This window comes from Polistes canadensis, unplaced genomic scaffold, assembly GCF_001313835.1.
Source record: "Polistes canadensis isolate GaletaPanama2010 unplaced genomic scaffold, ASM131383v1 scaffold_1, whole genome shotgun sequence".
NCBI classification, from domain to species: Eukaryota; Metazoa; Arthropoda; class Insecta; order Hymenoptera; family Vespidae; genus Polistes; species Polistes canadensis.
In genome coordinates this window covers 1,398,545-1,424,467 of record NW_014569548.1, presented here as the reverse complement: position 1 = coordinate 1,424,467, position 25,923 = coordinate 1,398,545, and the positions used below count along the sequence as shown (strand labels likewise).

The 25,923-nt window shown below is 35.4% G+C and overlaps 2 protein-coding genes across 6 annotated transcripts in view; both read left to right on the top strand.

Moving 5' to 3' along the window:
* The window catches only part of LOC106793740 (epidermal growth factor receptor), a 113,124-nt gene extending 90,158 nt beyond the window's left edge, over positions 1-22,966 (top strand). For 2 of the 3 annotated variants that reach the window (XM_014760919.1, XM_014760917.1), the window contains exons 2-12: positions 3,664-4,019; positions 15,208-15,543; positions 15,710-16,094; positions 16,194-16,870; positions 16,959-17,088; positions 17,367-17,677; positions 17,769-18,070; positions 18,144-19,355; positions 19,445-19,850; positions 19,961-20,140; positions 20,225-22,966. In XM_014760919.1, the coding sequence (XP_014616405.1) occupies positions 3,884-4,019; positions 15,208-15,543; positions 15,710-16,094; positions 16,194-16,870; positions 16,959-17,088; positions 17,367-17,677; positions 17,769-18,070; positions 18,144-19,355; positions 19,445-19,850; positions 19,961-20,140; positions 20,225-20,532 (4,383 nt within the window). In that variant the 5' untranslated portion in view covers positions 3,664-3,883 and the 3' untranslated portion in view covers positions 20,533-22,966. The remainder of the gene's footprint in view (positions 1-3,663; positions 4,020-15,207; positions 15,544-15,709; positions 16,095-16,193; positions 16,871-16,958; positions 17,089-17,366; positions 17,678-17,768; positions 18,071-18,143; positions 19,356-19,444; positions 19,851-19,960; positions 20,141-20,224) is intronic. The other variant, XM_014760927.1, reaches the window with a different exon arrangement.
* A 68-nt stretch (positions 22,967-23,034) lies between these two features.
* On the top strand, positions 23,035-25,853 carry LOC106793802 (2-aminoadipate transaminase). 3 transcript variants are annotated; one of them, XM_014761023.1, is made up of 8 exons: positions 23,035-23,594; positions 23,982-24,153; positions 24,237-24,513; positions 24,610-24,768; positions 24,850-25,102; positions 25,170-25,284; positions 25,388-25,493; positions 25,561-25,853. In XM_014761023.1, the coding sequence occupies exons 1-8, from the start codon at positions 23,509-23,511 to the stop codon at positions 25,794-25,796; spliced, it is 1,404 nt and encodes a 467-aa protein (XP_014616509.1). In that variant the 5' UTR covers positions 23,035-23,508; the 3' UTR covers positions 25,797-25,853. The 3 variants fall into 3 exon arrangements, with proteins under 3 accessions (XP_014616509.1, XP_014616517.1, XP_014616526.1); XM_014761031.1 differs by having other exon boundaries at positions 23,035-23,451; positions 25,561-25,852; XM_014761040.1 differs by lacking the exon at positions 23,035-23,594 and adding an exon at positions 23,604-23,807 and having other exon boundaries at positions 25,561-25,852.
* Positions 25,854-25,923: the final 70 nt, after the last annotated feature.

Here is a 25,923-nt window from a genome sequence, read left to right as displayed (position 1 = left end):
ACCATCGATAAACGATCGATACCTGTCTCTCTCTCTCTTTTTTCAAAACATAATCCCGTCTCGTCGAAGTACCTGAATGCATCTCTCTGACCGACACAAATCTTCTTCGGACGGCCGATTTTATCTTTGCTACTTTGAGTGGAGAATTTTAAGGGATCATGAGAGAACATTTCGAGTATCTCTTATCTTTCTTTCTCTCTCTCTCTCTCTCTCTCTCTCTTTCTCTCTTTCTCGTTGGAATTCGACCGGGCTTCAGATAACGTCTCTCGTCGACGCTACGAGATTTCTCTTAAAAGAATTCAAGGGAATACGAGACGCAAAGTATCATAGAGCTATTAGATTACTATGCATATGCGAAAGGGAGTTACCTTGAAAGCTCGTATTAATTCGCCGACGAGTTATTCTCGCAAATCTCATTCGAGTTTATATTTTCTTACTCTACGAACAATCGTTCGCAATGATAAAAGCGACGAAAAGCGATAAAACCATGTGGCAAAGTATATTATGCGTAACAATAAATTATGTTACGATGTTTGCTACCAGTAGTAACTATATACAATGTATTTTTATATATATATACTAAATACGAGAGTTACTCTAATAGCTACTTTTACAACTCCTCCCACGTAGCGGCAAATAATCTCTGGCAAGTGAGCAGTTCGCATTTCATGAAAACCGTTTATAAGAACAATTTTCCATTCGATGCGGCCAACGAAGCGCATGACTATTTTAATTTACCACTTCCATTGCTAAACGAAAGTAACGTACGCGTGCAAACTAATAATAACATTGCAACCATCTATTACACGATATTTTTTTATTTTTCTCTTTCTCTCTCTCTCTCTCTCTCTCTCTTTCAAACTCTAAATTAAAAAGAAGTTAAAATTTCATTTCCGTTATTGCATTCATCGTATACTTCATAATAATTTTGATTGGATCTATGCTAACGTGAAAGTACCTAAATATCTCAAATATTGATTATAACTATTTGAATACTTTTCTTCGAATCTCGTCATAAGGAAGAAACAAAAAAAAATACAAAGGGAAGGAAGAATAATCAGAGTAATAATAAGGAATAAAGAGAGAAAGGGAGAGAGAGGGAGAGAGAGGAGCGAGAAATGGAATGGTGTGTGGAAGCATTCACCCGCATACAAATTGGTTCTTTTTGCTGGTCGAGTTCGCGTCTTGAACGGCACCTACGGTCGACTTGTACACCATCGATAGCACAGGCACCAGCTACTACTACTACTACTACTACTACTACTACTACTACTACTACTACTACTACTACTACTACTACTACTACTCCTCACCGAAAAACCGGATACTCTCGAATACGACGACTACAAGGGGGTTCTCGCGTTTTGTGGAAACAATCAGCAGGTTGTCGCGAAACAAGGATATGAATGCATAAGCAGCGCAGTTAACACGGTTGCTCGCCGTGTTCCCTCCGAACCTTTTTGCTCCGGTTTCTCCCTCAAAAGATGCCGCTTCTATACCCGAGAAAGGGACAGAGTGAACAGGCCCAGGTAGAAGAAAGGGAATAAGAGGAAAGCCCAAACAAGAGGATGGGAAAGGTCTGACAGAAGAGACCAGGAGAAGCGAAAGTAGGCACGAGGAGGACTCACGACGAAACAGGATGGGGACGGGGACGGGGAATGGGAGGAGGAAGGGGAAGAGGAAGAATTGCCTCGCTGTATCCCGACTTTCGACTTTTTTTCCTCCTATTCGGAACTCTTCCCCGGCATCCACGGCATTCTGCGTTCGACCGTCCGGTACTCCTCGTCAAATCCTTTTCTTCGTCCTACCACTCTCTTCGAAGTAAGGATATTTCGGGGTTTCTTGCCAGACGGGCCAGATGACTTTTAATTTATTTACTTCGATCTCTCTATCTCTTTCTCTATTGGTTCCTATCATCTCTCATGGTATATATCGTTTTAATCTTTCCTAATATCGACTATGCATCCGAACTCGAAAATAAATGTGATGATCAAAATTAACTTTAATTCGTACGAATGGAAGGAATGAGATACCCTCTTTTGATGTTCTATGAAAAAAATGGTTAACTTCATTTTGAAAAATGTCCGCCGAGTAATATATTTCTCTTACGATTTAAATGAAATAAAATTAAAGGGGTGAGAAAAAAGTGTTCTGTCCTTTTTTTGGTTTTTTTTCTTTTTTTTAATCACGAGCAACACGATACGGTGTCTCCTTGTACGTAAGAGTGTTCCCATTAACGTAAGAATCGATCGTAATTAATAGCAATGCTCTAAAACGGCGCGGATTTAACGAGACATCGGGTAATCAGACTCTCCTCGGTGAAACTTTGCTTGACGTCATTTGTTTAAGTTGATCGTTCCTTGTCTTCCCTCCAAATAAGGCAACTCCTGTTTGCCACTCCACGGGGAGTGCGAAAGAACAAAGAGGAACTCGTGAGTTCGTTCCACAAGGGGTAGGTAGCCTTTGGCTAGAGTTTCTACGTGTGTGTTTACCCTATGTATGTATGTGTGTAAGTACGACGAGAGCGAAAGGCAAAATGAGGAGGAGGAGGAGGAAACGAATAAACGAAAAGAGAAAAGGAGAGAAAGACGACGGACAATAAAGAAGAAGGACTTGAGAAGAACAGACACCTGCTGTTCTTTCTGCTTTGTCTTTCACGTTTCTCTTGTCTTCGTTTCTTCCCCTCTTTTCACTTCTTCTTCTTCTTCTTCTTCCTCGTCTTCTTCTTCTGTTTCCACACCTTCGATACCTCGGTCTCTGAAATACCTCTCTTTCTTTCTACGGTATAAGAGAAGGCAGCAATCCTTCTCACTACGAGAAACAATCGCACGCGTAAAAGGACGAAGTTTGTAGAGGTATACCTTCGAAGAAACGGAAAACATGCTCTTTTCGTCGCTCGATCCTTTAAAAGTCCTTAGGGATAGATATTCGAATAGGCTTTTTAAAATCCTTCAAACGTATGATGGCCTTGAGGACCGATCGCTCTTTATTTTGTTTCTATTATAAGGACTGGTAGGATAGTATGCATAAATGGGATGCATGCGTGCATGGGCGTGTGCGTGCGTGTGGATTAGCGATAAGAGGGCAAGGGAATGTTTCGAGTTGGATAACCGTGACAAAATTAGGCCTGCTAAGGTATGACGAGCAAACGGTCAGGTAGAGTTTTTCCTTCGTCGAGCAAGCTTATTGTTAGACCGAATACGAATGCAATAAATACCAAATTATAAAACCGCATGTGCAACTTTATATTATTATCTAACAATAAGACCCTCAATTTGGAGTAAATTATTTACAAATATCGGAAGCAAAAGATAAAATGTATTTTCTACGTACGTAACGTATACTTATTACACATACGTTGAAACATACACGAGTCTCTTTATACTCTTAACGATTACAAGGTTTTCGATGATCCAATTGGATCCGATCCAGTGAGTCGAGTACCATATAAGCCGCATAACTCGTACCCTCTTTGCGATAGTTATTGATTTGCACGCGTAACATCACGTGGTAAGATAATCTCGGACTTGTCGTCGAGATGATTTACACTGATTGCCTTTTGTGAAAGTAACCCTTAATTTGTGATTTTTGCCGAACAATAGGCGAGAAACTTTTGTTCTTATATTTTCTATATTTATTTTTCTTTTCCATTATATTTTTCAGATCATTGTCATCGAGTTTATCCTGACACCGGACATGCACCGAGCCCGGTGAAAAGACAGCTATGGCAAGAACGCCGAGAACAAGTATTCGACGAGCCTCCACCGATCATTTTCATCCTCGCCCTCGCAACAATCGAAAACAACAACGCGAAGAAGAGGCTTGCGTTCTCAAGGTCACCTTGGCAAGGCCCTCGACCTCCTGGATGGCATGAGAGCTCATCATGTTCATCAACCACCGACACTGGCCACGAGCGCTGTCGACATTCAACATCTTCGGGGTGACGTTAATCCTACTAATCGTCCTCGGCTATTACGATGTCTCCGCGGATCTTAATTCGGAGTTCGTTAAAGGGAAAAGTAAGTTTTTATTTGCGACCATTTGCATTAGCGACGAGTCTGAGAACAGCGTTTAGGTTCCATAAACTATAAACGATACCGTACAAATAGTTCATAGAATATATGTGCATTATATTTTGATCGAATCATCGAATGGTTTTATCATAAACTTTGACATTGTTCGTATGAATCGATCAAGAGAAAGAGAAGATGCTATTTTATAATTATTAATTAGTAAATAAATTATTAATCATTAATTTAATAATACAACAAAATGTTTTCATATAGAAAATAAATCATAAAATTCATCATTTTAATTTGTTAATTTACAATTAATCAACTATCATAATTATCGAGACATATGTTACGTACACAATATAAAAGAAACATTTTTAAAACGAATTTCAGCAGGACACGTTGTATTGATTTTGAAAGAAAATAACGATATCGAACGAGGTTTGTTAATTGTTGGCTTCGAGGTGGTTTCGAGAAATGTTTTAGTATCAAGTATAAATCAACTACGTCGTTGGAAATACATCTAGAAAGGAAACTATTGCGGCAGAGGTCTATCCGCGTGGGTGGTTGCTTGCCTAGACGAAGGGTCTCTTTTATTAGAAGTAGGTACTTGGAAAGTACCGTTTCTCGTGAAGGAGTAAAATCTTGTGCCTCTTAAAATCTCACGTTTCTTTCCCTTTCCCTCTCCCTCTCTCTCTCTCTCTCTCTCTCTCTCTCTCTCTCTCTCTCTCTCTCTCTTTCTCACTCAGTTTTAGAGTTTTTTCTTTTCGAGTTTGGTTAAACGAGCGTAGGTGCAGACACGCAGCGACTTCACAATCAAAAATATAGGTTTTAATCGAGCACGTGCCAAGCGAGGACTTGACCCACATTGAGTGAATGCACACCAGTTCAGAAACTTACCACAATATTTTTCATAGCTATTTCATCGACGTTTATTGATCATCGAACTAAACAAAATCAAGTTTTCGATTCGTAATTAATTTCTTTTTGTTGGTAATAAATAACAATTATAAACACAAAATCATAGTAATAATAAATGTATATATATATATATATATATATATATATATATCGAATATATTATCTATCTACCTATATAAAATATATAAATTCGATTAATTGATTTGAAAAAATAAACGTGATACAGATTGTTCGAAGAATTTCTCATGGTGTGTAACTACGGTGCGATCAGAAAGCGCGACGTGTCTGCCGATAAAGCTCTCAAGATTTTTTGGAGTACCATAAGCGAGCTCTCCATCACCGATATCGGCTAAAGTGCTTTCCATAAACGTACCTATTAAAGCGATAACATGGCCGTTCGTTCTTTCGTAGCCATTAAACTAATAGTAAGATGCGAGTTACGCCTGCTTGCCTTCTTCCTCGATGCCTTTCTCAACCCTCACCCTACCCCATCCCCCTGTATTCAATCGTTTCATTGACACAAACAAGTTTACGAATAAATGTCTTTATATTTTTAAACATTTTTATTAAAACACGTTATTGATTTGTGGCATCTCATAAAGCTGTACGAGTTCTGACTTGTTTATTTCATCTTTTCATTAAAACAGTTACGGGATTTGATCAAATCTCTATTTTTATCATCTCCCTGCAACATATAGACACGCTCGTTTGACATCGAATCTTCTTTATTCTTTTTTATTTTCTTTCTTTTTTTGTGTTCAATTTCCTATACGTTACATTTATTGAGATATTCGGAAAGCAAAAACGATAAGAAAGAATCAGCAAAGAGATATACCAAAGGAGAATAGTATGAAAAATACAAACGAAACGTAATATCGTTCCGGTGGACATCTCTATCAAACGAAGGCATATATGTACGTACTATGTATACTGAATCGAAGAGGAGACATCTGGGAGGCATGCCTTAATTGACCGTTCGGAATATTGACGAGATCCGAGAGACGGATTGAGACGTTGAATTTCCAAGGGACGCTCGCTTTTTTCCCTTCGAATGAAATATGACCGCTCAATATGCTCGGCAGATATTTATGTACTCGTGGGATTGCGTGCGCCCTATCTTCTCTTCTCTTCTCTTCTCATCTCTTCATTCTCCGAGATCAAAGAATATATACAAGGGGAGTAGAGGGGATTACTGATACAACGTAGGAGAAGATCTTCCCTCCCTTCCTCCCTTTTTCCCTTCTTTTCGAACATCTACCTCTAGTCAACATGTCCTGTGCGGTATAACAAAGTCAGATCTTAAGATGTGGTGACCGACAAAAAAATTCATCCTTATACGCGCATAAGCAATCTTACTTAAAATACGTTCCTTCCTTCCTTCCTTTCTTCCTTTTTTTTCACGATCACATAACGAAGCTGGATTAATAAAAATATCGAATAAATAATCAATTTAATTCTAATCATGTGTGTGTTTATCAGAGAAAAATTCTTATCGATTCGAAGACTGACTGAGCCTTTGTAAAATGTTTTATTATGTGTATATTTTTATTTGATCATCATCAGTGCTGAAAGGTTTTCTCAAACACTCTTGATCTTTCGGATTTAAAATCTTCAGTTACGTCTTAACAGTTCTTTCATTCGTAATAATTTAACATCTTAAACGGATTAAATTTGTTTTGTCGTTTGTATCGCACTTTTGTCTATTCTATAATTGAAAAGTATCAACTGACAAAAATATATTTATTCGTCATTTTTTAATCTGTTTTTAAAATATGAGACACTAAATGAAATAAATCACATTAGATCGAAAAGAAAAATAAAGATTTAATCGAGTACATTGTTCTAAAATTAAATATATAATTTTAATAACCGATACTTATCTAATATCGTTGTTACACCTTCTGATGCTCGAATAAGAGTGACAGTAAATACGAAAACAAATTACGAAAATCAATGTGTTTACAAGTTCGACAAAGAGATTTTGAAAAGAATAAAGACGACAATAATCGAATGCTTTCATGGACCGAGGGGTAACGTATGTATAAACAAAACATTAAACGACCGAGAAACCGATGTTTCGATGAATTTAATCTCTATCCACCCCTTCCCGTCTCAGTCATTATTTTTCTCTGCTTCCAACTAGACGTTTTTAGTGCGTTCTCGTTTTTTTCTTAATTCTTCTTAACTTTCAGCATGATCACGTTAGGAATATAATGTTAATATTTTATAAGTACGTATATATATATTATTCTTAAACCATGAATTTCAACATAATATTATTTTCCGAACTATCCAATACTCTTTTATTTTTATATATGTAAATCATAAAATTTGTTTTTTAATAGATATTTTTTAATGAATTTTATTCTTCAATTGCTTAAGGATAAGTCGAAGGTTAGTGTATTTATCGTGCTGTTCATCGTTATTCTATGAAGAAACGGACAGCATAAAAACACAACTGTAGCATATGGAATCATTTTAATCTGACTGCTAACGAACATGACACGTGCCGGTCTTTCTCGCTAATGGGATTTTAAAGTCGATTCAATTAAACGAGAATTCCAAAGAGCAATCACTTGTACGAGGCATAATAGTCGTGGCGAGTCTTATTAATCATTTTCACCCGCGGACTTTCGTAATTTACCCTAAGGCTTAGTTTCGTACTTGTGACAAGAGCAAAGAAGAGAAGAAAGGACGAAGAACGGGAAGGAGAAGGAGGAGGACAGCCCTGAAGGAAAAAAATGAAAATTAGAAACAGCTTGTTATACAGTTACGAGAAAAGAAAACTATTTTCACGAGTCTATCTTTAAAAAAGTACCAATTAACGTGCTTGCCTTGGTTCGAACCAGTACGATGTTGTTATTTGATTCAAATCGAACGAGGAAACAGCTATGAAAAGTAAATAGTATGAAAGAAAAAAAAAAGAACATTAACCATAATGAAAATCACATTGAAATTTTTATAAATAAAATTAGATTGAAAATAGGACAAATTTTCGAGTCATTTCAAAATCAAACGACGGATCGAAAATGGATCGATAAATCTTATAATATGTCATAGAAAGAATTGATTGGTATCATCGATCGGTCAGGTTGAAATGTGTGGAGAAGTATTGAAAAAGTGACAAAAAATTTGTATGACGATAGGTATCTTACTAGCTCGACTCTTTCGCCATAACTCGAACAGTTTGATCGATGGTGAACATTGCTCGTTCTACACAGGCACCGGCAGGTCTCGAAACGAAATGTGGGTGGGTGGATGACGAGGGTAAGGAGCGAGTAGGTGGGATTTTTCATCGATCGTAAATTCGGAAAAATTCAACGGAAGAAAAATATAGAAGAAGAAGAAGAAGGTTGTACGTATATACTTTGCGTATATGGAAGAGAGAATGAGAAATATAAAAAGAGAAAGAAAGAAAGAAAGAAAGAAATAAATAGATAGACACATATACATAGATGGATATACATAGAGAGAAAGGAAATAGGAGAAGAACAGGTTTATATAGAGAAAGGAGTACTACTAGAGAGTCTTGATTTTGTAATACAAGATAAAGAGAATATAACGTTCGTTGCCAAGAGCAAATAGAAAGAAAGAAACGAACTTTAAGCGATACGATATTCTTCGGCGTACCTATACATAGATATATATAATTAAATACGCCTTGTATATATTTTCCTATTGCACGGATTAAGTTCCTCGCTCTCTCTACGATTACTTTTCAATGCAAAACTATCTTATTAACTCTTTACATTCGAGAGATTATTCTGGATCACCACTCGGTTTAATTCGTTAATTCGAGTTTTGAATTCGACAGTAGTGCCAATAGAAATATTATTTTCGAAGTTACGAAACATGCATTATCGTTCGCAGGAAAACTTACGATTCGATATGAAAATACTACGTATCGTTACGAAAATACATTATCGTTCGTTGGAAAACTTCGATTGTATCGATTAATATTCAATTTTAATTTTTCTTTTCTCGTGCGTAGATGAGATTTCTTTATTACGTTCTATTCGTTCGTTTAAAAACCGACAATCGTTCGAGAACCTGCATCTGTAATTGACGAAGCAATGATCTTGTTCTCAAAGTTCTTCTTGTTCTCGAAAAAGAGTTGTCCTAAAATTAAAAGAAGATCAAGGCCAGGTGTATCGTCGTCGACTAACATAAGACCGAACGCGAGAAGTCGAATTTCTTGTTAGGAAACGAACGTTCCCGGTCTGGTATCTCTGTATTAACTCGTTCTTTTTGTCGGAGATGTTTTATCCGTGTCCGTTGTCCTTTTAATTGGTGTCCGTTTTAATCATCAGCTCTCTTAAATCTACCTCCTGCATTCCAAGAGAATAGAACGTAGGTATATAGTCATTTTCCAAGGCGTGGCGCCGATTATTTCAAGTTTCATAATGGAACGTTTTATTCTTCTTTATTGATTTGTCATTTCTTTTTTTAACAAAAAGAAAAAGAAAGAACAAACGATCGATAGAAGTTGAATAGAATCTTTAGAAATTTTGTTCCTTTCTTTTTTTTTAAGTTTATTTTCAATAAGACACGATTCTGAATTTTTAACAACCTATGACTTTATCTATCCTTGTATGTATATATGTATCTATTGATTTCTAAAGAACAGGCTTCGCGCGATAATCGCGTGATTCGATGAGTCGTATGCATGCTTATCGATGCAAAGTACATTTCATACGGCAGCTGGCATACCTCCACATAATGTGGTTCGCTTTGAACCAAGAACAACTATCTTATCGTTTCCCATTGAACTTTTGCTTCCTTCATTCGTTTTTTCTTATAAAACGAGTACGATTGTAATACTTTGAAGATTTGATACAAGTTATAGAAAAAATATACTCCTGAGTTTATATATTGCTATCTTACACTTGAAATATATAAATTTAATTATTTTCACTAAAGAATTTTTACAAAAGAATAATATAAAGACATAATAGATATAAAAATTATATAATATGTTACGTGAATAAATACAAGAAAAATATAAAAATAAACGCGTAATATTAACGATAACAATATGAGATTTGATTTTGAAATGAAGCAAAAGTATACGATCCGATAAAAAAAAATCTATCGCTATCCGATAAGAAAATAGCTCAGATTTACTACGCCCACGTATAGTATCGAGTGCGATCTAGCTCGATTATTGATCGAACGAGCATGCGCGGGAAAACATCAGCACCTCGATGACCTCGACAGTATCAGAGGTAGATCGAGATACGTCAAGCACTCGTAGAATCCGTGAGAGATTGATTCTGATCCTCTTGCATCGGTTCGCTTCCCCCCGAGGCAACAAATTAGCATGTGTTGCGTGTTACCGATTCATGATCGGAGCTGTTCAACTGCTCCTTCGAAGAAATAAGAAGAGAAAAGACGAAAAAAAAAGTAAGCCTTTTCCTTTTGCGAAAGGTAATTTTTTGAAATCATTCAAAAATATCGATACGCGTGCAACAATAATACACGATGATGATAAAATACAATGAGAGAATACCCGTTTGAACGTAAATACAATCGTTCGTTACGTAACTTCTGACGACGCTGTATCTTTTTTTAAAAAAAAAACAATAAAAACAATATCGATGCAACGTATAGAAATTTGTCGTAGATGAAAAATATCGAGATAGGTAGGAGATAAGGGTAAGAGACGGAGACGGACCACCTGTTGGAAATCAAGAAGCTAAGAGTAACGAATTGTTTCGTTTATTCGTACAACAGAAAATGATTAAAGCCCCGGTTGGTTATTAGTTCGATCGGGCTCGTAATAATATCGATCGTGCAAGCGAGATCGTAAAAGTGGTAAAGCTATTCTGTAGGATCGTAAAGCGAGAATTCCAGGAGCGAAAAGGGATAGAAGCATATGGTTCGAGGTCTCTCTCTCTCTCTCTCTCTTTCTGTTGAACGTTCCTATCGAGGTTAAAGTACTGAACGTAAATACGAATCGAATCGGGGGGAAGAGAACAAGAGAATAAAATGGCATCGGGAAGAAGAAGGAACAGGAGGAGGAGGAGGAGGAGGAGGAGAAGAAGAAAGACCGTAACACGATTAAAAATGGAGGTACACGGAGGGAGAAAGATATATATGTATGTATGTACCGAAGTATATACAGGGTATCGTGGTGGACTGGCACGTTCTCTTCGTGCTCTTACCCTGCAGGGAGCGAAGAAACTTAACCGCAGACTCGAAAGCAATAAACCATAAAGCTATTAATGTTATCCTTCGGATGGTTATGCCAGGATTATGGCGTATACGAACGACTTATATATCGTCGGTTTTGTATTCTATCTCTTTCTTCTCAACTCAAACCTATATATATATACACTTATCTACATCGATATCACGAAACAAAAGCAAGAGTACGAAGGAACCTTTGGTACAATTATATTTCTCACTGAAATAATTAATATAATTAAATCAATGAAAATGTTTTGAAAATTTCACCGAGGATAAAGATTAATTATTGAATTTTATTCAATGTCACGATGTCACAATGTTCCTTGCAATCCACAAACAAATTCAATTCCTAAAAGTGATTTCTTCTTCTATTGTCGTAGATGTTCCTTTTATTTTTATTTCTTCGCTTCTTAAGTTATTGTTTCTTGCCTTTTTACATTATCTCTTTCTTGCTCTCTAGCATATTTTTTTCTTCGAGCTTTCGGTCTTCGGGGTAAGAAGCGAAGCCGTTGGTTATTTCGCACGTTTACGATGGCCGACCTTTATTTCTGCGGACACTTAGCCGCGGGCCTACTCGGTTGGGTCTCGCAAGGTATCTCTTGATTCTCTCTGTCTCTCTCTCTCTCTCTCTCTTGGCATCGATGTTTACGAGCTCAAATAAACGGCGCCGCTGCCGGCCGGTATCACCGTGCGGTTATTTCGTATTACTTTGGCCCTTTAATGGCGTCCTAAAGTGCCGCATAAAAATCAGGCCCATTCTCTCTTTTTCTTTCTTTCTCTTTCTCTTTCTCTCTCTCTCTCTCTCTCTCTCTCTCTCTCTCTCTCTCTCTCTCTCTCTCTCTATCTATCTATCTATCTATCTTTTTCTTTCCCTTTCTCTTTCTTTCGTTCTCTCTTATGCGACACACCGCCTGACGTACGACTCTCGCACCCACAAAAGAAATCTCTCGCCGCGGGATTTCGGTACTTTCGAGGTCTCTTCGAACCGTTGTGTACCATCCGTTTTTCTCAACATATAATATAGCCACTGTCATTTTAACGAGACTTTATCGTACAACGAATGATCTTTCTTTATTTTGAAATTCGTTCGATTTCGATCGATCTCTATGTCATTCTATCTTTCAAATAAAAGTAACGTATAATAAATAAATAATAGAACACGATTTTTGATAAATAACATTAAATAAACGCAAAATAAAAATGTCGATATAATTCAATTAGTTATTTCTCTCGTCCAAAAATAAAATTATTAATAAATATGTATCGTAGGGAAATTGGACATTAAAAAGAACTAGAACTTAGTTTTGATTAAATTGGACGTTTTTTTTTGGGACTTCTTCAGCAAAAGATCAAAACTAAGTTCTAGTTCTTTTTAATTTCCAATGTCGGTATAATATTCGGTATTAATATCCACATGTATATAAATGTTTAACTTTATTTATTAATATTATTTTATATATTGTTAACGTAACTTTTCACTCTTTCTATCTCACACATATATATAGACATTATTTGTAACATTGTACAATATTCTGTAATACCCGTAAAGCGTAAAGTTTCTAGAATGAAAAGTACAGGGCTCGTGGTTTGATCTCTGGTGCGTTCTTAAAAAAAAAAGAAGAAAAATGCCTGTTATAATTACAAAATAGGCAGTTTCACGCTTCAGCTGCAAATCGATACCACCCATTGTCTTCTCCGGGCGTTGCAGCCGTAAATTTGGCAGAATGTTAATTCCTCGAGAGTGAGAGGCTCCCTCGGCAATTTTCGCAACCCCCTTGACGAAGGATAATCACCACCTTCGTAAGGGAAAGGGAAACGAGAAACGCCATTCGCTCGTCGACCTTAACCAAATCCTTGATTTCTTTAACCAACCTCTATACTTTCTACTATCGTATCATCTCTTCTTCCATGGTGTTCTACACCTGTCTCAGAACTGACAGAATTACACTCAAAAATTCTTACCTTCGATTTTCTTAGAAAATGTGTTTGTGCAATTTGAACGAATTTAAATATAGTTGCGTTAAAAGAATTGAAAATTGTTCAACCCTTGTAAAGCAAATTTTAACGTATATATATTTTAATTTAGTGTAAACGCATTTCTATATATATATTATAAATATTAATTTTAATATATATACTTTTCCAATACGGTGTAATTGTATGGCTAAAAGATGATTCAAAATAAAATTTCGTTTCATCTCGAACGTGTGTCAGTAAATGTATCTATACAGATGGGACAGTCGCGGAACGATGAGAGAAGGAAAGAAAAGAAGACGAATCGATAGATCTTTGAAAGGACTTGGAACGGTGCTCGTTTATTCTTCCTTCAGAATAAAATTTCCATCGTACGGCCGTGCGATTCGTCGAAAAGCAAAGTGGAACGAGCTCTGGACGACCGGTGATCATAGGGAATAAAGAAGAGAAGAAGAATAAGAAGAAGAGAGAACGAGGAGACTATTGTAAAATAGTCAAGATCGAAGAAACGGACGAGTAAACGCGATTTACAAAGGTACGGAAGGTGATGGTGTGATTGCCCGAAAAGGAAAGCAACGACACTTCCAATCATCAGTAATCGTCCCTTCGGTTGTTACCTTGTTTTATACAAAACCAATGTTACCTCATTAATCGATAGAAGAATCGATTGCATTAATTGAAATCTTCTTCTCATCTTCAGAAAAAATAGCAAAAGATTGTCGATCGAAACGGCACATATTTAATCGAACAAAATTTATTAGAAATAATATATATATAAAAATGCGTATGAAAATTTAATGATCAAAATTTGGAAGAGAATTGTTAGTTGTGAACAATGAGAAGAAAAATAATTTTCTAAAGTATTTCTTTTAGGCAGATAAGTCGGGGATATCGTAGAAAGGAAGATTTAGTATTCGACTTGGAACGCATACATCGCGAGTATAACATCTGACCAGTAGAAATACCGGTGCGCTGACAACTCGACATCAAAAAGTTCTTTCAAAGGTTGTCTCCATCTTCTTTTCTCGGCATCGATGACGAGCCGCGCGCATTACACGACGACGACTCTTCTTTCGAAGCTTGTGCGACATCCTTCCCTCCATGTACCGCAAGGAGTTCCTTAGAAAGTACCCATCGCAATTATTTTCTCATGGTTCCGATCGTTCGCTTAGATTAAGATCGCCTTTTCGCGTGCACGACGAGTTTGGAACGCATCGCCGAAACGCAAGAGCACCCTCAAACGAGCACCCTCAAGCCGATGTACCTTTGAACAAAACCGAATTCCAAATGGCAATACGTGCCGCTATGTGTTCTCTTTATCTTTTTATTCATTCTTCTTGTATTTTTTTCTTTTTCTTCCTTCTAAAACAAAACGTTAATAATATTTAATAAAAGGAAGCATTCGAACGATTTGCCCAATCGTTTCTTGCGTACAATATCAATCACATCACAAATTACATCCTCTTTAATTCCCATACTTTCTTTTTCTTTTTTTTTTTTTTTTTTTTTTTTTTTTTTTTTTTTTTTTTTTTATTATCAGTTACAATTCATATTGCCTCGAATCATGCCTTCCGAACTCGATGTTACTTATATTAGATCATTAAATATGAAACATCCGATTATTCCTACTACTTTCAGTTCGAAATCAGACATTTCATACTTAATGACCTAATATAAAGAAAAAAGGAAAAAAAGAAATGAAAAAAAATCCATTACACTGTCACAACATCGTTCGATGTTTATGGCGTTTCTCGTGAGATTCGTGCCCACGACGACTGGCGTACACACACACACACACCGGCTCCAATGCGCGTCATTGCGCAACAAAATGACGGAGACGGGTGTACCGGCACTTTATGGAAGTGGTTCGCCCACTAACATCGCACGTTTTCAAGCTTAGAAAGCAATCTACGATTTGATGAATCCTATGGGATACTTTCGATGTGAAATGAAATTTATGTGATTAAATGATAGGATTTAACGTACGAGGAAACTTATTTTAATTAAAGAAAAACCTTTATCACTGTTAGACGATACTTCAATAAATTCTTACTACGTTGATCTTCGACGATCTATTTGATGTTAAAATTATTTTCATTTTGTGTTGCAGTCTGCATTGGAACAAATGGTCGTCTTTCCGTGCCGTCCAATAAACAACACCATTATCGGAATCTTCGAGACCGGTACACCAACTGTACTTACGTCGACGGTAACTTGGAGATTACGTGGCTGCAGAATGAAACCCTCGATCTCAGCTTTCTTCAATATATACGAGAAGTCACCGGGTATGTCCTCATTAGTCACGTGGACGTACGGAAAATCATCCTTCCTAGATTACAAATCATACGTGGAAGAACCCTCTTTAAACTCAATATACATGACGTGGAATTCGCCCTGTTCGTCACGATGTGTCAAATGCATAATCTGCAGATGCCGGCCCTCAGAGGTAAGCTCATTCTTTTTTCCATGTTATAATATATACCAAAAGTATATAGTAATAATGTGTGTATCATACTTATTATATAATTTATAATAAATAATAATGTTATAATAAATGTAATAATTCATTGATAACGAATAATTAATGTTGAATCTATTTTTCCCTGTCGCAGACATTCTTAACGGAAGCGTCGGTATGTACAACAACTACAACCTCTGCCACATCCAAACGATCAATTGGGAGGAAATAATTACGGGTCAAGGTGGAAAATATCTTTACGTGTATAATTTCACATCGCGCGAACGCAATTGCACGGCGTGCGACAAAAGTTGCGAACAGGGTTGCTGGGGAGAAGGAGCTGAGAATTGTCAAAGGTTTTCCAAGACGAACTGCTCGCCCCAATGCTGGCAGGGCAGGTGCTTCGGGTCCAATCCACGCGAGTGCTGTCATCTTTTTTGCGCCGGTGGCTGCACTGGTCCTAAACAAAGCGACTGCCTCGCTTGCAAAAACTTCTTCGATGACGGAGTTTGTACGCAAGAGTGTCCGCCAATGCAAAAGTAAGATTTATATAAAAATGCATTGAATATTAGTTCCAATATAGTTGTGCACAAAATTATTGTTTTTTTTACTTTCGTTAACATTACGAATTTTGATAGGTACAATCCAACGACTTACTCGTGGGAAGCCAATCCAGATGGAAAATATGCTTACGGAGCAACGTGTGTCAGAAAATGTCCTGAACATCTTTTGAAAGATAACGGAGCTTGTGTAAGATCTTGTCCACCAAAGAAAAAAGTTTTGAATGGCGAATGTGTACCTTGTGACGGTCCTTGTCCAAAGACTTGCAAAGGAGTTGAAAAGGTTCATTCCGGTAACATCGATAGTTTTAAAGATTGCACGATTATCGAAGGATCCATCACAATTCTCGATCAAAGTTTCGAAGGATTCCAAGACATTTACCCGAATTTCACTTTCGCCAAACGTTATAAAAAAATGCATCCTGATAAATTGGAAGTCTTTAGTACGTTAAAAGAAATCACGGGATACTTAAACATACAAGGCGATCATAAAGATTTTACAAATCTTTCATATTTCCGTAATCTCGAAGTGATCGGTGGTAGAACCTTAACAGAATATTTTTCATCTTTGTATATCGTAAAAACATCCTTGGTATCATTGGATCTGAGCGCATTGAAAAAGATTAATTCCGGTGCTATTGCTATATTGGAGAATAAAAAGTTGTGTTACGCTCAGAGTATTAATTGGAATAGAATTAAGAAATCCTCGGAACACGACAGCTTGTATATGAACAACAGAAATGAGACTGATTGCAGTAAGTGAAATTGAACGTTATCGTTTCGCTTAAAAACGAATCTTATGTGTTACGTGACATTGACGTATCGCATCGTATCGTTTTGCAGAAGCAGAAAATTTGGTATGCGATGAGCAATGTTCAGATGAAGGATGCTGGGGTCCTGGACCAGCTCAATGTTTATCTTGTAGAAATTTCATTTTAGGTAATGATTGTCTTCAAAATTGCGTTGCATCTGGGTAAGTAAATTTTCGTTAATTGTATTTATATATTATATATATATATCACTATATAATGATCGATAAGAATAGATTCTCACAATAATATTGCTTTTGATTAATCGAATTTGCTCACCTAAGTTATGGAATAAAGGTAAATCTTGTTGTGAATTGAATACACTTTGTACGACTATTTTATTCACATTGATGCTAATAAAACAATTGCATTGACAAAGAAAATCTTTGAAGTGTGTGTGTTGATCATTGCAAATAATAACTTTCTTTCTTACATGTTATAGGATTTATCAAGCAGACGAAAAAACTTGCAAACTTTGTCATGATGAATGCGATGGCTCTTGTACCGGACCGAATGCTGAACATTGTACCAAATGTAAACACGTTAGAGATGGTCCTTACTGTGTTCAGGAATGTCCGTCTTCGAAATATAACGATAATGGTCAATGTAAACATTGTCATGAAAATTGTGTAGGCGGTTGCGAAGGTCCAGAAAACAACATAGGAGCTAACGGATGCCATAGCTGTGAAAAAGCGATTATGAATGGTCATATACCTGAAGGATGTTTACAGAAGAGAGAACCATGCCCAGATGGTATGTAGTTGACATTGCAGCTACAATAAATACATTTTGTTCAATCGTCATCGAATAAAAATCCTTACAAAAATGTTCTATTTTGTTATAGGGCATTATTACGAGTGGGTTAGTCCACTAGAGCAAGGTGCTTTAAAACCACTCGCAGGTAAATCTGTATGTCGAAAATGTCATCCACGTTGTAAGAAATGTACGGGCTATGGTTTTCACGAACAAGTGTGTCAACAATGTACGAAATATAAAAGAGGAGAGCAATGCGAGGATGAATGTCCTGCTGATCATTTTGCTGATGCTGAAACACAATTATGTTTACCATGTTTCGAAGAATGCCGTGGTTGTTTCGGATCTGGACCCAATCAATGTTACAAATGTCGTAATTACAAAATCTACATAGTACGTATATGTCTCATATTTATTATATTCAATATGCTGTTTTCTATTATCTATTAATTAAATTATATTATAGGATGGTGATCCAAATAATAATTCAACTTCCTTCAATTGTACCGAAACTTGTCCACCGGAATATCCGCATAAAGTCTTCCTTCAGGATAATGAGCCCTACTGTTCCTTAGAAATCGTCGGTCCTGGCTTTCAAACAGACAACGAACTTCGACCTGCTATCGTTGCCGGTGCCATAGTTTTCATATTGATATTCATACTAGTTGCATTGATAATCACCTATCAATGGCGAATGCATGCGAAAGCTAAAGAGAATACAGTCAAAATGACGATGGCATTGACAGGGTTGGATGACAACGAACCACTTCGACCAACAGGTGTAAAACCAAATTTGGCGAAGTTACGTATAATCAAAGAAGAAGAGATGAGAAAGGGTGGCATATTAGGTTACGGTGCTTTTGGTAACGTCTATAAAGGTGTTTGGGTTCCGGAAGGTGAGAATGTCAAAATTCCAGTCGCCATCAAAGTTTTACACGAAGGTACAGGCACGAATACTTCGAAAGAATTTCTCGATGAAGCATACATTATGGCTAGCGTCGAACATCCAAATTTGTTACAATTGTTAGCCGTTTGTATGACATCTCAAATGATGTTGGTAACACAATTAATGCCATTAGGCTGTCTATTGGACTTTGCGCGAAGGTACAAAGATAAAATAGGCTCGAAGGCTTTATTGAATTGGTGTACCCAAATAGCAAGAGGTATGGCTTATCTCGAAGAAAGAAGGCTCGTTCATAGAGATTTGGCTGCACGCAACGTTCTCGTACAAACGCCTAATTGTGTGAAAATCACAGACTTTGGATTGGCCAAACTTTTGGATATCAACGAAGAACAATATAAAGCAGCGGGTGGGAAAATGCCGATAAAATGGTTAGCGTTGGAATGTATACAACATCGAGTTTTTACTCACAAATCCGATGTGTGGGCATTTGGTGTTACTATATGGGAAGTACTCACTTATGGTGGTAGACCCTATGAACACGTGCCAGCAAGAAACGTTCCTGAATTGTTGGAGAAAGGTGAAAGACTGCCACAACCTATTATCTGTACTATAGATGTTTATATGATTATGATCAAATGTTGGATGTTGGATGCGGAGTCAAGGCCGAGTTTTAAAGAACTAGCCGAAGAGTTTGCTAAAATGTCTAGGGACCCTGGCCGATATTTAGCAATTAAAGGAGACAAATACATGAGGCTACCGTCATACACTTTACAGGTATGTCTAATATTCAAATATAATTATCTCCATATAATATATAATGTATAAAATACAATTGTTCAATCAATTTTTGTCTGTCATTTAAGGACGAGAAAGAAATGATTCGAAATCTTGCATCAGCTATGGAGGGACCCGAAGCATTAGTGGATGCCGATGAATATCTTCAACCAAAATCGAGAGCACCTGTTCCACCTGGCATTTCAGTATCCAGTACTTCCGATTCACCACCACATTCGCCTGTTAAAACTTGTTGGGCAAATGGCAAACCACTCGCCGGAGATTCTCCTATACCGCAAAATCAACAAAATTGGGATAGAGAATTGTTGAGGTATAATTCGAATCATGGAAATGCAAATGCGTCCCACGAACCTGGAAATTCTGGACAACACGGTCATTATGCTCATCCAAATGGCCATTGTGGACACGTTGTAGGTTCCGATAGTTCAAGTTCGAGATACTGTTCTGATCCATTAAAAATGGTCGGTGTCAGAGGTTAGTAAACTCGATAATAATCAAAAAAGTATTTACATTTACAAATTTATGTACATATAAACTAATATATTAATACATATTTAACATATATAATATTATTATCTATGCAGACTGTGACGTAACAGACGACTGCTACCCTACCGAAGTAAATGCGGCACACCAACAAGCACAAGTAGGCAATCTTAAATTAGATTTGCCATTGGACGAAGACGATTATTTAATGCCATCGCCACAACTTCCAACGAATACGACTCAGTACATGGATCTCATAGGAGACACAAAACCTACAGGTGAATAGCAAATTTCGAAATTGCTTCTCAATCGTTCTTTCTACACCATAGCAATCATTTCAATCAATCGAATTTATATTTTAGACTCAGAAACAAAACGAATGAACAGTGGTTATAGAAAATATCCAGAGTTCTTGACGATCCAAGGAAAAACGTCGTTGGATAATCCAGAATACATAATGTCCCAAGATGAAGGACCTCTCACGCCTCAAACTCTAGGAATTCCAACGCCAGATTTAGAGAAAGTCTTAACTAACGGGACGTTCGGTTCTCAAGTTCGACAAAGAAGTTCCGAGGAAGAATCGGATCACGAGTATTACAATGATTTCGATAGACTCGAACGCGAGCTACAACCGTTGAAACCTTTTAGGAAAAACGAGACGACCGTTTGATTATATTCAAATCGTCATTGTATTATGCAAGACGAATAACGATTTGGAAACGAAAGGGATATGTCATTAAACAGTCGGAAAATAAAGATCGAATGTTAGAAGAAAAGCATTCGCATTTAAAGAAGGATTACTCAAATGAGTACGTCTTACAGTACTTACAAAGGACGCTTCATACAAGTGCCGTGCTCGATTGTGATTAGAGTTAAGTCGTATAGTATGAGAACAGTGAAAGATTATTAGATTGAGAAACAGAAAAATATAACGTAAGATAAATCGGACAACGTCGGATAAAAAAATCTGCGAAAGCATATATACATTATCCGCGTTCAAGCGAATAAATAGTGCAAACGTTTTTTCTTAATGTGCCATTTGCCATGGCTTGTAAATAAATTGTTACCTTCAAATCTGTAAGTTTTAGAGAGCTTTGGCGTAAGGTAATGGCATAAGGCTGCACGAACAATACATAATTGTTTCTCTTCCCTTTCACTTTGAAAAATTTCGTATCCTAAATTTCCTTCTAATAATGATATACCTAATTGATCGAAAACACACACACACATCTGTCTCTATATATTATATATGATAGAATATGACACGACAATTCGACAATTTCGTCTTTAGATAGATACAACCTTGCCTCAATGACTGATCATTTAGAAATATCGATAATTTTGAATTATATTATAACGCGAGCAAACCTATTTTTGGGATCTAAAAAGATCCATGAACATTTGAATTGCCCATTTCGGAGCATCGTGCGGTTAACCGCTGACTGTGATACAAAAAAGACATTCTACTTTACCTTGGGAACACTTAAATATTGTTACGGCTATCCTTATTTCTTTCTTTCGCTCATTTATTGTTTTTTTATTTTTTATTTTAGGACGATCCTCTCGAATAAATTATCAAAAAATACGAGATAAAGAAAAAGTGACGAAACGGTCATCGACCCGAATTCCCCATACAAATACGAAATGTTATTGTGTCTTTACTTAAAAATTTTATATCATTCTTACTCGTTTAGACGATATTTTCGATGCCTTTGTTATGCCATTGTTTTTTTTTCTTCTTCTTCTTTTTCTTCTTCTTCTTCTCTTTTTCCTCTCTCTTTTTCAAACGCTCAATTAAAATCGAATTCATATGATTTTGATTTTTATACGAAATGCGATTGTAAATAAATTAGCAGTTAGTAATATTCTAATTGTAAGCGAAAACTTCTACAACGGCGGAAGTTGAAAGTACTTGAAAAAGAAGAATACGTAGTTTTATTGCCTAGATCGAAAAACGGGCTGTATAAAATATATAGTTATACAATGACGCACCATGTAACATTAGGGTAGGACGTGCCATGTTTGTACAGGAAAAAACAAAGAATTAATTGAAATGGATCTATTATCTATGTACGTATTTAAAAAAAAAATATCTTTTTAAAGAAACGAGTCCTCTTTCTCGGTCACCCGATACATTTATTATGAATCGGTATATGCGTATGCGAAATTGTTACTTGCGAGTTCCATAATATTTCTGTGATAAAAAATACAATTAGAACCTTAACAATAATGCGAAAAGAAAAAAAGAGACAATTTTATACATCTTAAGCGTTTCTAAATATTATATAACAAAACAATTTATATATCTATACGTTTTTAAATATTATAAAACAAAACATTTTATATATTTATATTTCTATATATGTAATTATAAAAGGAAACAATTTGTTAACGGTCACAATTTTGCTACGCGTAACACGATCTCTCATATACAATAATAAATTATCTAAGGAAGAAGGAGGGAGAGGAAGAACGCCAGTCCGAATTGTGTATATTGTGTTTAGGCGTTACTAATTACTATTGATTATTTCCATTGTGTAATATATATATATCATCGCGCCACGCTGAATAACAGAAAAATCGAAAAAAAGAAGAGCATTGTTTGTAAAAAATATTTTTTCTGAAGATCTCTAATATTCTAACGCTCGTTTTATTTAGTATCTTTATTGTCATTTCTCTCACATTTCCTTTTCTCCCTCTCTCATATGCACTCACCTCCTACCTACTCCCACACCCGCCTCTTATCTTACTAATTATATTCATTCGTTCCTTTTTTCCTCCATCACATTCTCACAATTATTTTATTCAATATCTTTATCATTATTTCTCTCACATTTTCCTCTTTCCCTCTCTTCCTCCTCCTCTCATCATCTTACTCATCTTTTCTCGTTTCCACGAATTTACGTAAAAAATAAAGTGTTGTTAAGCGCTACAAGAAACTTGAAAAAAAATTGTACATTATTATAAACGGCCGGTGAGGACTAATAGCGTTAACGAAAAGTTACATTTGCCATTCGGTTGTGGAGATAGAATTTATAGATCTTTATATAATTATCATTGTATATCGAAATATTGTAATAAAGAAAACATTCAACATTCGTAAATCCATTGATAGTTTCTCTGTGTCGAATAACCATTGACTTCTATCATTAAAGGTAATGAAATTATTTTAATGTAATAATTACATGTATTATTCCCCTTTATTCACAATCGTGAATAATTAATACGTTAAAAATATTTTAGTCTCATTTGCATATATTTTACTTCCATTCAACTTTTCAGTTGAATATTATTAAGTAATTTTATGCATTTTTGCAAAATCACGTATATGGCAAACAATAATTATAGACATACACGAAACTATAGTGAATTAAAAAAAAAAGAGAGAGGGGAAAGGAAAATGTTGTGCAATGATTAACGCAAGCTATATATCGTCTTTGTTATTTCAATCTTCCGTCAGTTGCGCACGAGCCGTGTCGTGCTTGTGTTTATTATATATATACATATTGATATAGTGAATTTTTACTGATATAGTATCAAAGCAATTAATCTTAATTGGAAATATACAGTGGCAACAGTATTCATATAAGTAATTAAAAAATATTTCTGTTCATATAAGTTACTTTTATGATCTGACTACAAATAAATGTATCGTAAATCGAACTCTAAAATTATAATGATATCAAAGTTATTTACTTATTTAAAATATTACAAAAATAAAATTTCTATAAGGTTTGTTGCGATTCAAGTATCGTTGATTTAAAAAATCGTATTCAAATAAAATTGTTCCGAACAAGTGTACACTTATCTTTTAGAGACAGTTTGATTAGATACGTAGACAATGTTACCGTTTTATTTTATTATTAGATTTTGTAAAGTATAAAGATTGTTATCTTATCAATTATCGATCGCGATTATAATCCGTTTTACAATACATCTATGTAGGTACGATATATGTAATATAGAACAGATAATATAGTTTTTCTATCAAATAATTATTGCATAATATAATGCTTTGTACAGACTGCGTAATTTGATGTACAAAATGTCATGAACAAAGTTAATTTGCAATAATTAATATTTAATTAGTAAACGTAATATATATATTATATTTTATAGAAAATTAACGATGGAAACTGAACAAGATCCATATTTGAGACATCTTTTTGATGGTGATCCGATATTCAACGTTTACAATAAAGAAGCGATTAATATGTCAGTCGGCGCCCCTGGTCCTGACCTGCTTAAGAAATGCACAAACATGCTATCGAATGCAACTGTTCATAGAATGGTGAATTACAGTGTCCTACTTTACACAGCATTGTTCAATTCAATTTTATGTTCAGAGTATATCTATAATATTTATCATTGTAGGAGGAAGAAGAAAAGGAAGGTAATTTCTATCTTTTTCAATATGGAATAACATCAGGATTATGGGAATGTCGTGAAGAGTTGGCCAAATTTCTAAGCAGGCAATATGGTGATCCAGTTCAAAGAGAAAATTTAATTTTGACTTGTGGAGCAACGCACGGTCTTCAACTTTTACTAACAAGTATTGTGTCACCAAATGGTATTATATTTGTCGAAGAAGTCACATATATGATAGCATTAGATTCATTCAAACAATTTCCATTGATGAAAATTATCACTGGTACGTGCTTAGAATTTATATAAATCGAATGTACTTTTAACATTCATTTTAATTTCGTATACATTTTATATTCTACATTATTACAATATTATGTAGTGCCGATGAAAAATGATGTAGTAGATCTGGATGCATTCGAAAAAATTATTTCTGAAGTAAAGAAAAATGAATATTATCTAGATAATGCAAAAATATTCTGGGCAATGTTTTATACCATACCGACTTATCATAATCCCACAGGAATGGTTCTACCTCCTGGCGAGTAAATTACTGTAATCTTTTATATCGATATAATTAAGAAATATCTCTCTACAATGAATATTACTTATCTATTTTTAGACAGTTGCAAACGTTTAGTTGAAATAGCTCGAAATAATTCTATGCTGATTGTTGCTGAGGATGTTTATAATTTATTACATTATGAAAACGGATTCCCACCTCATCGATTATTTTTCTACGATAATCCAGAAGATCCTAACTATAAAGGTGGTAACATTTTATCAAATGGATCCTTTTCTAAAATACTATCGCCTGCAATCCGATTTGGATGGATAGAAGGCAGTCCACGAATGGTTCATATCTTTAAAACTTCGTATGTAATATATTCGTTTCCAGAAATAATTTTTAAAAATGTTTTTAATAATTTTTAAATCTTACAGAGGTATATTGTGTAGTGGTGGAGCTACCAATCACTATATCTCCGGCTTAATAACCAGTTTATTACAGGGAAAGATTGAAGATGAATACCTGAACTTTCTTGTTAAGACATACAAGGTGGAATTTACTATAATAAGAAACATGATCGATATTACAATAAATATTGTAATTAATCAAATAATTTTATTATAGAAAGAAAAAGTAATTGTTTTATTTTTAGGAAAGATTAAATACACTTTGTGAAACTTTGGATCGTTATCTCCCAAGTTGTTGTTCCTATCGTCGACCAAAAGGAGGTTACTTCGTTTGGATTCATCTTCCGCAAAGTAAAAAAGTCTTTCTAAATTATATTCCCAAATTTTATCTAATATTTAAAAAAATTCTTTTACGCAGATGTCGATGGTACGGATTTCATTAACTGGTGTCAAAAAGAATATAAAGTCTCAGCAATACCAGGTGTAAGGTTCTCATATAATGGTACAGTTAAAAACTTTTTAAGACTTAGCATTGCTTTTCATCCGAAAGAAACATTAATAAAAGGTTCAACGATTTTGTGCAAAGCACTCTTGCATTACGTAAGAAATCACGTCAATAATGATAGCACTAAGAATAAAACAATTAATTTGTAAAAGAAATGTTAAACTTATTTACTAAATAATAATTTATAATATAAATAAAATTATTGTTGTTTTTTGTCATATCGTAAAATAAATTATTAATAGCATATCATAAAAAAAATATTTTTATAATTTATAG

Coding starts and splice junctions, on each gene's coding strand:
- LOC106793802 (XM_014761023.1), top strand. CDS start 23,509: ATGTATCGTAAATCGAACTCTAAAATTATAATGATATCAAAGTTATTT. Junction 24,514..24,609: donor ATTGATGAAAATTATCACTG/GTACGTGCTTAG, acceptor AATATTATGTAG/TGCCGATGAAAAATGATGTA. Junction 25,285..25,387: donor TTCTTGTTAAGACATACAAG/GTGGAATTTACT, acceptor TTTTATTTTTAG/GAAAGATTAAATACACTTTG.